The sequence below is a fragment of the Mytilus californianus genome, unplaced genomic scaffold (genome assembly GCF_021869535.1).
Source record: "Mytilus californianus isolate M0D057914Y unplaced genomic scaffold, xbMytCali1.0.p SCAF_2, whole genome shotgun sequence".
NCBI classification, from domain to species: Eukaryota; Metazoa; Mollusca; class Bivalvia; order Mytilida; family Mytilidae; genus Mytilus; species Mytilus californianus.
Genome location: NW_026262668.1, coordinates 54,652,602 through 54,667,519, shown reverse-complemented (window position 1 = coordinate 54,667,519; position 14,918 = coordinate 54,652,602). Strand labels below are relative to the sequence as shown.

At 33.8% G+C, this 14,918-nt stretch overlaps 1 protein-coding gene across 1 annotated transcript in view; it reads right to left on the bottom strand.

Annotated features, from left to right (window-relative positions):
• Window positions 1–2,780: 2,780 nt before the first annotated feature.
• LOC127730037 (uncharacterized) overlaps window positions 2,781–14,918 on the bottom strand; it is a 32,738-nt gene continuing 20,600 nt past the window's right edge. The window contains exons 2-8 of the mRNA XM_052238081.1: window positions 11,629–11,716; window positions 10,263–10,423; window positions 9,332–9,641; window positions 5,383–5,469; window positions 4,933–5,054; window positions 3,724–4,565; window positions 2,781–3,088 (exon numbers count right to left, since the gene is read on the bottom strand). Coding sequence (XP_052094041.1) covers window positions 2,930–3,088; window positions 3,724–4,565; window positions 4,933–5,054; window positions 5,383–5,469; window positions 9,332–9,641; window positions 10,263–10,423; window positions 11,629–11,716 — 1,769 coding nt within the window. The 3' untranslated portion in view covers window positions 2,781–2,929. The remainder of the gene's footprint in view (window positions 3,089–3,723; window positions 4,566–4,932; window positions 5,055–5,382; window positions 5,470–9,331; window positions 9,642–10,262; window positions 10,424–11,628; window positions 11,717–14,918) is intronic.

The following is a 14,918-nucleotide window of genomic DNA, read 5'->3' as shown; positions in this document are numbered from 1 at the left end:
TGACTAAAACAAGAATGAAATTAATTGTTTTTGTGTTTCTTTTTAATAGATGTAGCCGCATAATTTCACAACACTACACCAAATATTGTATTTTTCTCAAAAATCCCAACTTTCTCTGCTGTTACCATGGTAACCAACCAATATATATATATCGGTTGACATTATTTTTCTGACTAGTCTAATAGGATCTACATATCAGCCAATTTTCAGAAAGATCGCTGACTATGTGTGCCGAAAAAGTTTAAGTGGTTACAGAGAATGAGTGTTAAGTTTTTAAAATTTCTGTTCTGCTTAGTTAAAACAAACATTGAAGCATTTTTGCAAAGCACAAAAGTTAAACTCATTCATGAAGTCAAAAATATTCCGTAGATCTCTTTTCTAGCGTTGCAAAGTATAGATATTTTAGAGATTTATCCTGCAGGTATTTACTAAAAAGTAGCATTTCAATGACATTTTTAACGATATTTTTTATCGATAAGGCTAATAATTTAGAGATCGTCCTTTAATCTATCTTTTTGGCTTTATAGATTACATGTACTTTTTGGAATAATCATATTAAATTTGTATAGCTAATATCTAATGGTTTGAAGCAAGAATAAAATGGTTCTTTTGTTCTGTTGCAAGTTAACTCTATGCAGTATAAGAATAAGACGTTGTGGTATGATTGCTAATGATGAGAGAGACCAAATGACGTAGATGTAAGCAGCTATAGGATATTGTACGACCTTCAACAATGAGCAAAACCCATAACGTATAGTATGATATAAAAGGCCTCGACAAGGCAAAGTGTAAAACAATTCAAACAAGAAACAAACGTCTCGATTATACGCTAGAAAGTAACCAAGGAAATCCCCTGAATTACTGAATTATTGAAGGTTTGTTCCGCTCATTGCATTAGATCGTTTCTTCCTGCATGTACTGTTTATGACGTTGCTTGATGAATTTCAAATATAGGACGGCATCATATCAAATAAGCAAGTGTAGATTTAGTTTAGATGTATAATTCCGTCTGCGAGAAAAGAGTATGTAGAGTAGAGGGTTTGGTTTATTTTTGTTTGCTTTGCACTTGGTTTTTTTTTTGTTATCTATTTCACTATAACGATATAGTTCTGCGTTTTTTCTGTACTAATTTTTATAGTACTATATAAACATAAGGAAATATGATATGATTGTCAATGAGACCACTACCCATCCGAGTTCAAATGAAATGGATGTAAGCAATTATAGGCAACCGTATGGCCAACATTTAAAGACCCCTAAATGAAAATTGTGAAACAATTCAATCGAGAAAACTAATTTAGAACAAAACAATTTACGGAAAAACAAATATGACAGACATGCAGGAACCAACGACAACCACTGAACTACAGGCGCACATAAAGAATGTGTCGTGATCAATGTTCTTTTACATATACGTCTGTTACAGTAAGACAAATGATCGAGATTAAAATAGAGAAGGTTGAGATCTAAAATAATTCTTTACCCTCGTCACAAGTTCAGGTGTCTGTCTCAAATTAGGAACCTTGTCAGTGGTTGTTTTTGTCACAAGTTCATGTGCCTGTCTCAAACCAGGAACCTTGTCTGTGGTTGTCTTTTGTCACAAGTTCATGTGCCTGTCTCAAACCAGGAACCTAGTCAGTGGTTGTCTTTTGTCACAAGTTCATGTGCATGTCTCAAACCAGGAACATTGTCAGTGGTTGTCTCTGTCACAAGTTCATGTGCCTGTCTCAAACCAGGAACATAGTCAGTGGTTGTCTTTTGTCACAAGTTCGTGTGCCTATCTCAAACCAGGAACCTAGTCAATGGTTGTCTTTTGTCACAAGTTCATGTGCCTGTCTCAAGCCAGGAACATTGTCAGCGGTTGTCTTTTGTCACAAGTTCATGTGCCTGTCTCAAGCCAGGAACATTGTCAGCGGTTGTCTTTTGTCACAAGTTCATGTGCCTGTCTCAAACCAGGAACATAGTCAGTGGTTGTCTTTTGTCACAAGTTCATGTGCCTGTCTCAAACCAGGAACATAGTCAGTGGTTGTCTTTTGTCACAAGTTCATGTGCCTGTCTCAAACCAGGAACATAGTCAGTGGTTGTCTTTTGTCACAAGTTCATGTGCCTGTCTCAAACCAGGAACCTAATCAGTGGTTGTCTTTTGTCACAAGTTCATGTGCCTGTCTCAAACCAGGAACCTAATCAGTGGTTGTCTTTTGTTACAAGTTCATGTGCCTGTCTCAAACCAGGAACCTAATCAGTGGTTGTCTTTTGTCACAAGTTCGTGTGCCTGTCTCAAACCAGGAACCTAATCAGTGGTTGTCTTTTGTCACAAGTTCATGTAAAAATAAGGAGATGAGATATGATTGCCAATGAGACAACTATCCACCAAATTTCAAATAAAGTGGATGTAAGCAATTTTCAAACCAGGAACCAAGTCAGTGGTAGTCTTTTGTCTTATCTAGTAATGTCTTTTGTCATTTGGGGAATTTGGAAGGTAAGCTGAGACTATCAATAGGATATATAATTTGTTATTCCCTGCAAGAAAACTCAGGTTAGAAATGCCTGGCGAGCCTGACTTCCTTTTCTAGTCCAGGTACAATTAATTTTATAGAAGGAAACAATTTAAAGATTATGCCGTACTGTAACCCCCCCCCCCACACACACACACACACAGACAAGAGACAAGAGTCCGCTTGTCTGAAAAGAAATAAATGAAGGCAGTTTTGACTTCAACCAAAACAAAACAATTGGTCGAAATTGAAATGCTTCAGTAATTGTCGACATACTTTTTAAAACACTTTTATCCTAGGCATTTATTGTCTTAAATATATGTATTGCAGCAAAAATATGGACATCATTAAACATTTTGTAGTGCATGAAATTGAACATTATATTAACATTTAAAGCTGAATGTATTCAATTTTAACTATCAAACATGGAGCAATCATGACCTTGCTATCAAAATATTATAATGTTGGAGATCGTCCTCTTCTTTCGACATGACTGAACGCATTTCAGTTCGAGCACTTTCATGACTTGTTGAAGATCTGTTGCGCTTGCGTATAACAATTTTCTTTCCCGGTTTTGGCTGAGGATCAAGTTCCTGTAGTGATAAAGTAGAGTATCAGCAAGTATATACTAAAAAATGAATTACTTGCAATATAAAATGTACTTAAAATGACAGTAGAATTTACTAAAAATGATAAAAGAATTTACTTGAAATGATAATAAATTTACGTAAATGAGAATAAAATTTACTTAAAATCATATTGAAATTTACTGAAAATCTTAGATAATTTACTTAAACTCATAATATAACTTACCTAAACTCATAATATAATTTATCTAACGTCATATCTGATATATCTCGTATCATACCCTGTCTTGATATATTTTTTTTTATTTTGAAACTCTATTGTTGGTGGAAGATAGTCTCGGTTTAATTTAACCACAACTTATTTTATACTTGGGATGACCAAGAGATTGACATATTATATCGACACTTATTTATTATTGAAGACTGTATTTTGACCTCTAGAAGTCTTTTATTTTGTCCTTTGATACAAATAATTGATAACCAACTGTCTTAAAGGTGGACAAAGTTTGTAATCTTTATTAACCCTGAGAAGTATAGCATACAAAATAAGGATTATAATAGTACATTAAAGCCATTATGATTATAATTGATTAATTTTCCGAGTATATTAATATACTTGGAACTTTACTATCTATATTTACCTGTACAGGTAGTCGCCTCAATTGAGCCACTTGAGGTCCTTTTCTTGGATTATCTTTACATAACCAGTCTCGTACTCGCGATTCAAGAAATGAAAGTGAGGCATCCTCGTCTTCATCATCGAATGAAACCATTGCATGTCTTTCGGGTAAAGATTTAGTCATCTCCTTATCATCATCGAAAACTTCTTCTTCTATCTCGTTATCGTTTGGAATTGATGGTTTATTTGCACTCTGAATGCGTCGGAATGATCTGGCACTTTTCCCTGCTGCTGATAATTTTAAATTGTCATGTCTTTCATCTTCTTCGGCTTTTTCCATTATAAGTTCTATATCTTTAGTAGCACCCGCCATTTGAGCGGCCATGATTAACGACTGAGGTAAACTTATTGCATGCATATGCTCGTTTCGACCATTTTGTTTTCTTTTGTTTTTGTGCTGTGATTTTTGTTTAGATTTTTCTCTAACTCGTATCATATAAAACACACTTCCGGGTCCATCAATGTCAACTAAAGGACCCGTATGATTAAAGAATTGTCTTTCAGCTGCTAAAACAGAATCTTCTTCTCGCGTAGATTTTTCAGGAGGAGCTTTTGGGTTGTTCATGAGGTTAACTTTATTCTTTAAATGATGGAGCAAAGGTACTTCTTCGCCACTTCCTAATAGTGTAATTCGGGTATTGATTTTAATTTCCAACATTTGCTTCATCGCATCTATAGTCCTCTGGTGTTTTTTCGTAAAAAGTCTTTCATAATGTTTCATTTCCAGTACAAGAACATCAGTCTTTTCAGTACAAATAGCTGTCTGAACGTAAGTATCCAAATCAAGAAGAACTTCCATTTCTCCTGTAAATATAAAATGCAACTGAAAACGCTTCTAAATCACACATTTATAAAAAGATACAAACTAAAAAAAAACTCAAAATAAATAACACAAAGCTGAGAGGGTGATAGAGCAGATTGTTACCCCGAGAAAATATTGTCAACCGAGGCGAATTTTTGGTGAACTTCTAAATAGATCTCTGTTTTGTGGTAATAAGCATAGTGCGTAACTTTCGTAACATTTGGTTGAGTCAAACACCAATTTCGGGACGTCCGTGCGTACGTACGGACGGACGTACAGACGGACAAGGGTAAACCTAAATGCCCCAGTCGCCTAGCGGTGGTTCCATAAAAATGGCATATGTTTCTTACATTCCTTTGTTTTACTTACCAATGCTCTCGTTTTTGGCAAGGTAACACATTTTTGTATTTTTAGTATGATCTTTCTTTTTCACACACGCTGTATATTGAGGATCTGTTGGAGGTCTGCTTCTATCCAGCTTCTTCAAAAACCTGTTAAGAAAAAAAAACATTCATCTTTGTCTTTGATTTATGAACGAAATACCTTCCTTTCCTTCAAGTTTACAAAACGTTTCAACTAAAAATGTAATATGAATTTTGAATTGAAATAAATTAAGCTTACTAGTATCAAGTCAATCCAATACTGCATTTTGAATTGTCAATTAAATGTTTGTGTATATTATCACAAATCTTATATCCGAAAAGAATATTAATAAACACAAATTCTTGAAAATTAATTTACTGTTTTAATGATTTCGTTTCATTCAAAACGCTGCTATAAATTGAAATTAGAAAAATTTAAGAGACGCTTAGTACATACTTTTCATTTTCATCTAAAGCTTCTATAAAAACTTTAGGGTATTGGAATAAATGTTGTGATGTATCTGTTAGCATCTCTACTTGACCACTAAAAAAAACCAAAAGCCAATTATTAATGTATAAAACACAGGCGTGTTTAAAGACGCCATACAAAACATATAACACACATAATTTGTTATTCATATATATATATCTATTGTAAATCAAATATTTTGAATCATATTATAAATCAGATAAAAACAAATACAGAGAATTTCGTATTAAAAATAGCAGGTTTAATACATGTTCTAAATAGAGGTGTCGGTGTGCAAATTACACTAAAAACATGTAAGTCATGTTTCAATGAATTTCTGAATTATAAATGTATTTGAAACACAGAATTGAGAATTTTCTGATAAAAGAGAGATAACACATATCTAAAACATGTTTCTCGAAAAAAGTCAGATCCTTAAATTCTAAGTACATTACGTATAACTTATTTTTATCGTTTTTCCCTTTGTCTATATCACCCTGTTCGGTCGCTTTGTAATTCTCGTATCACTGCTATGAGACAAGAGCAGAACTTATTAGCGACGTCACAATGTGTGAGGAGCAATTATCAGCGACGTCATAATGTTCGTGGAGACGTTATCAAGCTTACTTTCGTTAAGGGCATACGAATTAGTTTCGATCCCACTGTGATTTTTTTAACGAAAATTTCCAATAAGCTATTTTTCACCTGGTCAGTTCAAATATGTTATAAAAAATATACCTTTATGTGCTAAATTTAGATTTAAATGAGGAAGAAATTTTTGACATCTACCTATAATTTCGGTTTCTTGGGACATTTCTATCCTTTGGATAGACGTACTTAACTTTTTGGTTTCAAAAGATAAACACATGCGGATTTTTTTTAAAACGATTTGGAATATCTTCTTTACAAAAATATCCTCTTAAATTGTGTACCAATTATTTAAATAATAATTCATTTTTATAAAATTTTGAAGATTTTAGAAAAAAAACCGGCATTATTTGCTGTATATTTATCTAATTTAAAAAAAAATTCATCGGTGATTTTTTTCACAAAAAATGGAATAAATAATCTTCATACAGTATCAAGTCAAATGTCATTTTAAAGAGGAGGGGTCCATGTACTCGTTTTCAAGCTATGGATTAAAATCACTCGAAAAATGCATCTTTTCCCGATATGTCGCAGTTTGACGTCGCGAAAAATAATATTTTTCGTTAGCAACGTCATTACCTCCCCTGTAACTGTATCGTATGCCCTACGAGTACATGGACCCCTCTTTTTTTTTTAATGACAAATGATTTGATACTGTATGAAGATTATTTGTTCCAATTTTTATGAAAAAAATCACCGATGATTTTTTTTTTAATTAGATAAATATGCAGCAAAAAAATGCCGTTTTATACTATAATCATGAAATCTTAATAAAAATGAATTATTTTCAAAAAATTGTTACACAAGTTAAGAGCATTATTTTGCAAAGAAGATATTCCAAATCATTTTACAAAAATCCGCATGCGTTTATCTTTTGAAACAAAAAAGTTAAGTATGTCTGTCTAAAGGATAGAAATGTCCAAGAAACCGAGATTTTAAGTAAATGTCAAAATTTTCGACCCCATTTATCTCAAAATTTAGCACATTAAGGTATATTTTTTATTACATATTTGAATTAACTAAGTGAAGAATCATAGCTTGTATGAAAATGTTCGTAAAAAAAATCAACGTTGGATCAAAACTGTATCATATGCCCTTAAGCGTAAAACTCTCAAAGGAAGATGGAAAAGATCAGAAATCGCACGATGAATATTTTATCAGATTTTCAGTGTATAGGTATCGTAAAATATTAGACGAACACAATGTAAGACCCTTTGGCTCGTTCGCTGCGCTCACTCGCTAAAAAGGATCACATTGTCGCTCGCAGATAAAATTTTATGATCTTTTAAAATGTGTAGAAAACCCGATTATCCTTACGTAACTTTGTACTTGTTTGGCTTTATAACTATTTTGATCTGAGCGTCACTGATGAGTCTTATGTAGACGAAACGCGCGTCTGGCGTATTAAATTATAATCCTGGTACCTTTGATAACTATTTACACCACTGGGTCGATGCCGCTGCTGGTGGACGTTTCCGTCCCCGACGGTATCACCAGCCCAGTAGTCAGCACTTCGGTATATCAATTATATGGTCATTTTTATAAATTTCCTGTTACAAAACTTTGAATATTTCGAAAAAACTAAGGATTTTCTTATCCCAGGAATAGATTACCTTAGCAGTATTTGGAACAACTTTTTGGAATTTTGGGTCGATCCTCAATGCTCTTCAACTTTATTTATAATTGTACTTGTTTGGCTTTATAACTATTTTGATCTGAGCGTCACTGATAAGTCTTATGTAGACGAAAGGGGCGTCTGGCGTATTAAATTATAATCCTGGTACCTTTGATAACTATTATATCGCTTTCCCCCACGTCTCTTGAAGTATAATGCTATTTATGTATTTGAGGGGGTAACTGTTATAACGTAAGAACCGGAATAATGCCAGCATTTGTTAAAAATCAATAATGTCAAACAAACTTCGATACGTCTTTGAACCCAAGTTTGCTGGGACTATTTTCTAAAAGTTATCGAAAAAATTGGAAAAGGAATCCACTTATAAGTATCAAGTATGAATAACAAGTAACGTCACAGAATTCTCGAAAATTATAATGTTGGCAGAATTGACATTCAAAAGTGCATAGAAAGTGCATTTGCATATAGACGCGAAGAATAGAGAAAATAGATACTACTAAACAAATGCGATCTAAATTATATTTCTAAGTTTGAGTCACGCGTTTTCCTGAAAAAAAAATCAGCTTATCAATACCTAAGGACTTTCAAATATTCGTCTGTGTGCGTTCCTGATGAAGGTAATCCACGTGTTCTTCAAGCACACTTAAAGTAGGTAGCTTTGAATACAGATGCATAAATTTTACCCCACCGAGTTTTACCCACAGGCACTTGTCTCTCTCTCAAAAAATTTCCTATATACCTTAATATAACACAAGGTACTGAACTCGCATTTTTTGAAAAATGACAATCGGTCGCGAAGTTTCGTTATATTTCGATTCCTTGGTTGTCTACCCCACTAAAACTTGTTATGCCGTAAACCTACATCGATGGTGTATGACACGCCTACCTTTGTTGTCGGAATCATTCTTAGCAGGCCTCCCAAGTATGTCAACCGTAAGTATTTCGTATTCTGACAGCCCTAGGAAATATTAATCTCGCAGTAAATGCTTAATTACAATTGTCCCTTTTGTATCTTTCCCTCTCTTATACATATCTCTGTTTCCGATTGGTCAAATCTTATTGCTAAAAATAAATGTTTTTTGGAGTTATCTCAATTGTATACGTTAAGTCCAGAGAGAGTCTGAATGACATTGATGGAATGGGAAAATTTGAGTCTTAATATAGAAACTCTTAACTCATTAGACATAACTCAAATAACACTCATTAGATTTTTTTTTTCACGGAATCTTTTACAAATTTACTATCTGGATGATAAGTTCTATTCAGAGAAAAAATAACAGGTTTCGGGGAAAAACTTTTTATAATTAATCATTCACTGCGAGATTAATATTTCCAAAGGGCTGTCAGAAGACGAAATAATTGCGGTTGACATACTTGGAAGGCCTATTACGAATGATTCCGATAATAGAAATACCATTTTGTAGATAATTCAACGTAGATTTACGGGATAAAAGGTTTGAGTGGGATAGACAACCGCAAAATCGAAATATAACGGAAGTTTGCGACCGGGTGACGTTTCTCAAATATACGAGTTATGTACCTTATGTTATATTAAAGTTGTATGTAATTATTTTTTTCAGAGACAAGTGCCTGTGCCATAAATGAAACAACCAGAACGTGTTTACTTGCTTTGATAAAATTAGATCCACTTACCTAATTATGAAATATATATTAGTCAAAGGATCTCCCTGTCGCACGAGGGCGCTTTCATAAGGAAAAGACTCTTTGTACAAAGCCATAGCTAGTTGTTTCTTATATCTCGGAGCCCAGGTTGAAAATAGAGGACTGTCTTTAATGAATGCAGCCTTCTCTTCAAACTCTCGGGCAAGCACATCCTTAACTGCTCTGTTGTAAAGTGCCCTGTCTACCATTAGTAAATCTGTTTTCTCTTCAGAAATAATCGAGGCTGTTCGGATGCAGTCATCTGACATGAGAGCAACCTCTCCGAATGGAACTCCAGGACCTGTTTCAGAAATAAATAAAACAGAGATTATATACCCGATAATGTCACCGTGTTTCTACAGTTAAGAAGCTGTAAAAGATGTGATAATTAATATTTGATGAATTCATCCATAATCAATGTAAGTAAAAGTACATTCTAATCAACTATGTTAAGATAAAATAAAACTGAAAGATATAAAACTCACACGAAAATATGCATTTTTCACAATTTCTGCATTTCTTCAGTATGTTTTCATTATTACATGTATTTAATTGTTTTCTCAATGTATAAATCTGTGTTTACATATATATCCGTGTAACAAATATGTATACGTATGTGCAAATTAGTCGTGTTTGTGGTTATAAAGCTTTGTCACCTTGACAACAAGCAGGTGCTTTACCATTGTAATTGGTACTAAGATTTTATTGCTAATTTTCTCTCGCTACAATCGGTACAAAATCATAGAAACACAAATGAGTGTACTTATTTATTCAACGAAACTGTTTGTTAGCGTTTTTAATTCCATTGAATTAGAATTTTAAAGACTTTTAGTATCATACAGCATGGCATTCACATATAAAACCCAGTAAGATTTGCTTTATCATTCGATATGCTGTATTTTCTAATAAAATGTCTACTCACCAAGGGGGCAAACATAGTTTCCCAACTTAGACCTGTCGAGTGCACCGTCTGCTGTTCTACTTCCAATAAGAGCAAGGGCATTTTGGTCATCACTGTCGTCATCAATTTTATCTTTGTTAATGATGTAGATTCCAATTTTTCCACAGAGTATTATATAAAAGCTGAAATTTAAAAATCTATATAGAAAGACATTATTAAAGACATTTAATATTTACCTTCTTAGCGCACGGACTTACACTTGAAACCTTTTAAACAATAAACTATCCTGGATGCTTTTGATAAATGGATAGATATATTTATAGATTGATTGATTAATTAATTGGTTGGTATTTAATGGGAAGAAAATAGAAATTGTAACATTTCTCGTTTTTTTTATAGATTAGACCGTTGGTTTTCCCGTTTGAATGGTTTTACACTAGTAATTTTTGTGGGTCCCTTTATAGCTTACTGTTCGGTGTGAGCCAAGGCTCCGTGTTGAAGACCGTACTGTGACCTATAATGGTTTACTTTTATAAAATTTTTACTTGGATGGAAAGTTGTCTCATTGGCACTCATACCACATCTTCTTATATCTATTAAACTGTTTAACGAGTATTTTTGTAATACAGTGTTTGTATTTTAAGCATTTGGTGTAAATAACATGAAACTGTATTTATTTGTGTAAATGTATATAATGCACTTTTATCTTACTTATTTGCACAACTTATAAATATTTGACTTACTTTGAGAACCCTTCGGAAGACAACAGTTCGCTACTGAGGTTTTATACTCTTGAAATAAGGATTATTTATTCATCTATTATCTATTTGAATGTATCCTGCTTTTATATGGTCCGATGTGCTAATCACAACTTCAAGTCCGCAGGAATATATGTCGACCCTCCGCGTCTCATTATGATGATTCTAATTCGATCAGACTTTTTGCTCTTATTATACAATTGATGTTCTCAAGTCTTTGTTTTCCCTGACAACAATGAAGGTATCAAACATAAGACCTCTCATACCAAAGGCAAACATTTTACCACGAGACTAACCGAGGCGATTGTGCTTTTAGAAAGCACGTAAACATTGAGCAATCAGATTAAATTTGTTTGACCTTGTTGTCAATCGTGCAAGATCTCGAAACACCCAATTAGTGGTCATATAACTATAAAGGATGGCCTTTTAACCAAATTTCTAATCAGCCAACTATTTCGAGTGACACACTGGTAACATTTGGCTTTAAGCGTTTCTGAAGGAGGTAAATCAAGAAAAGCGCTTCGGACGCATACAATTCATAAAGTGCTATTTTCATATTTTATAATAAAAACCATGAATAAAACAATGAAACTTTTTTGTTTAATTGAGTGTTTTGTCAGCGTACTTACCAGTCTCCAATTTCTCCTTGTTTTATTATTACTTCATCTTTCCCATACGTCACGTGACCACAATTTCTCACAATATCTTTGAGGTAGTCTGAGGAAAAACAACACATAATATTTATGATCAATTATTCAAAATTGCATGTGCCTAGAATGAAATAGATATCAATAAATCGCATGTGTCGATGAACTTTTAGGTCCTACATTGAGTTTTAAAATAGCATTGAAAGTTCGTTTTAACTATAGTGCACATTCGTTCAAATCGTAAGATTCACCAGTTCCTATTATCCAAAAATTGACAGAAACTCATTTTCTCGAAACCCGATACATCTCTTACCATGATAACAACCCAATAATAAGGGTCTGGATGGGGTTTACAAAATAGAGAATAATGGGCTAAAAGTGCAGAACAAAGAACAAAAAAATAAAGAAAAGCGAAAAATAGACAAAAAAAGAGAACAATGTGGTGCTAAATTATAATGAATAGAGAATAATGGGCGAAATAAATAAAGAAAAGAGATATATGGTCAAAAATGTTATAGAATAAATAAAAGAAGGACCCTATCCAGATCCCCCCCCCTTCCACCCCCTGCAATTATAACGATCTTTTGGACTGGGTTGAACAAACGTCAATTAACATTAAAAAAAAAAAAACGTTTCAGACCATTTTCATATTACCGACTTTTGACTCCGGATTATATAATTTTTCGACAGGTTTCCTACTCTATGGTAGGACATTCTGGTACTCAGTCAAGTAGGAGCAACCAACAGAAGTAAAATCAAACATATAATCGTTGCAATTTGGTGGGAAAGTTGACTGTTTTCCGATGATTTTGTCTTGTATAGAAAGCATAAACCCCGGAGTTAAAAGTTGGTAATATGAAAATTGTCTAGCGTTAACGTTGTGCAAATCGTCAAGATAAAAATATGATAATAGGAAGAATATTTTATGTTCGGTATAAACATGGTGCGCCATAACACAGCTTAAATTGGTACTTTTTGAGTCAATGATTACTTAACCTTTTAATTATTGAAATATTTTTAAAGCAATAAAGCAGATGGTGTTGATTGTCTTATTTCCAATTAAATAATTACAGCTAAAAGTAATGGTATTGTGTATTGAATACCAGGTAATGACATACGCGAATTATCATATCTTTATCATTTGAATAATGACTATTTATGGGAAAATGTCTCATTGAAAGAAGTATGCAAACAGACCGGGTAATTCAATTGATATCAATATGTAGGCGCTATTGTAAATTAAGTTTATTTTGGCGTTAAAGTACATTAATTTAAACGTATCAATAATATTGATTTAAGGTTCACTGAGCCCATATCAATTAATGCATTTCATTATGAATGCCAATACCTCTTACTTTGCAATGCATTCAGTAAATCTCCCTTGTATCACAGATAGCCAGTCCAATGCTAGAACAGAACACGCTTATCCTAATGGTCTGGGCGTATGTTTGAGATGTCTTGTTAAAAAGTTAACCCTTGTCATGTTAAAACCAGTTTGTTTTATTGTTATAATTCATTGCTACCTAATCCAATTTAAGATGATGTTCGTAAGTTTTACGGATGCCAACACGATGTGGTTGACCTTTATGGAAAAGCTGTGTCATAGATGCCATAGATATTGCAATTAACGTAATTACAGTCCCGCTCATCTGTCCTCTGTTGTGACATCACCGAATGAGACTCAACACCGAATTTGAACTTTTACCATGGGCAACATGACGGGTGCCACTAGTGGAACAGGATACCCTACTGGAGCACCTGAGATCACTCCCAGATGAGAATTAGAACAGCAATTTCATTACGGTTATATTTTACAACAGTTTTCATTCATTTTCAATCCTGATTAGTTAATGCATGAAACATCGCTAAGTAAATATACTGTATCTTATTGCAAAAAAATCAACAACAAAAAAAAACCCAAAAAAATCAAGAGTACAATTTGCTTATGTGATCAATTACTTTTGATAAATTATCCGTAAATCATTTTGTTTTCATGTTTTCATTGGAATAGGGTTCGAATGATTGATTTTGTTTAACATCCACTGGTTTGTATTTCATGAATATCCAGGACGAAAAGAAATTAAACAAAAAATCCAATAAGTACAATGTAGGTATTGATTGATTGATTGATTGATTGGTGTTTAACGCCTCTTTCAGCACTGTTGTGCTATTTCGTGGCGGTCAGATTTTATTGGTGGAGGAAGCCGAAGTGCTCGGTGAAAACCACCGACCTTCGGTAGGAAAACTGACAAACCAAGTGAATTAAGATTGGAGTCGAGTGTACCCGCACGAACGGTGTTCGAACTCATATCTTCAGTGCTGACTGGCTACTGATTACAGTAGTTGAACTTCTTTGACCACTCGACTACCAAGGCACCAATGTAGCTACTGCAATAAGGGTCTACTAAGATGGTAGGCAGAAAATAGAATAGTCACATAGAAGCCACGGTCAAATTCCTAATTCGGCTTTTATCTTTCCTCTTTAAAAGTTCACACCATAATAAACATATGTACCAAGAATCAAATTGATGAGAACAAAACTACCTTCAGCAAAAACTTGAACATGACGGACGTACAGACTGAAAACACAATGTCCCTTACTATCATAGTCAGGACATAAAACCGTGCAGGCTGGATATATATATATATATATATATGCTGGTGATCCGATGGATCCGATGGATAACTCTGTTGTAGAGTTGTCACTGGTTCAGACGTACTTATAAATATAATTATTTCTGTGACTGTATCTTGCATTAATTTGTAGGATCCTTTACAATAGATATTTCAGCTGATCTGTAACAATTCCATCTTTATGCCTTATATATCATGTACTGTATTACGACGCTAGATTAAAACTGACTAGGAAAGGTAACACCCGGCCACCGAAAGCTTTATATTTTGTGAAGCCTAGGTGGTCGAGTGGTCTAGCGCGTCGGATACAGTGCAGGCGATTTGGTGTCACGATATCTCAGTAGCATGAGTTCGAATCCCGGTGAGGGAAGAACTAAAAATTTGCGAAAGCAAATTTACAGATCTAACATTGTTGGGTTGATGTTTAGACGAGTTGTATATACATAATGTACACAGCCATGTATCACCATAACTGCTGTTGATCCGATGGAAAAATCTGTTGTAGAGTTGTCACTGGTTCAGACGTTCTTATAAATATAATTATTTCTGTGACTGTATCTTGCATTAATTTGTAGGATCCTTAACAATAGATATTTCAGCTGATCTGTAACAATCCTATCTTCATGTCTTATATATCA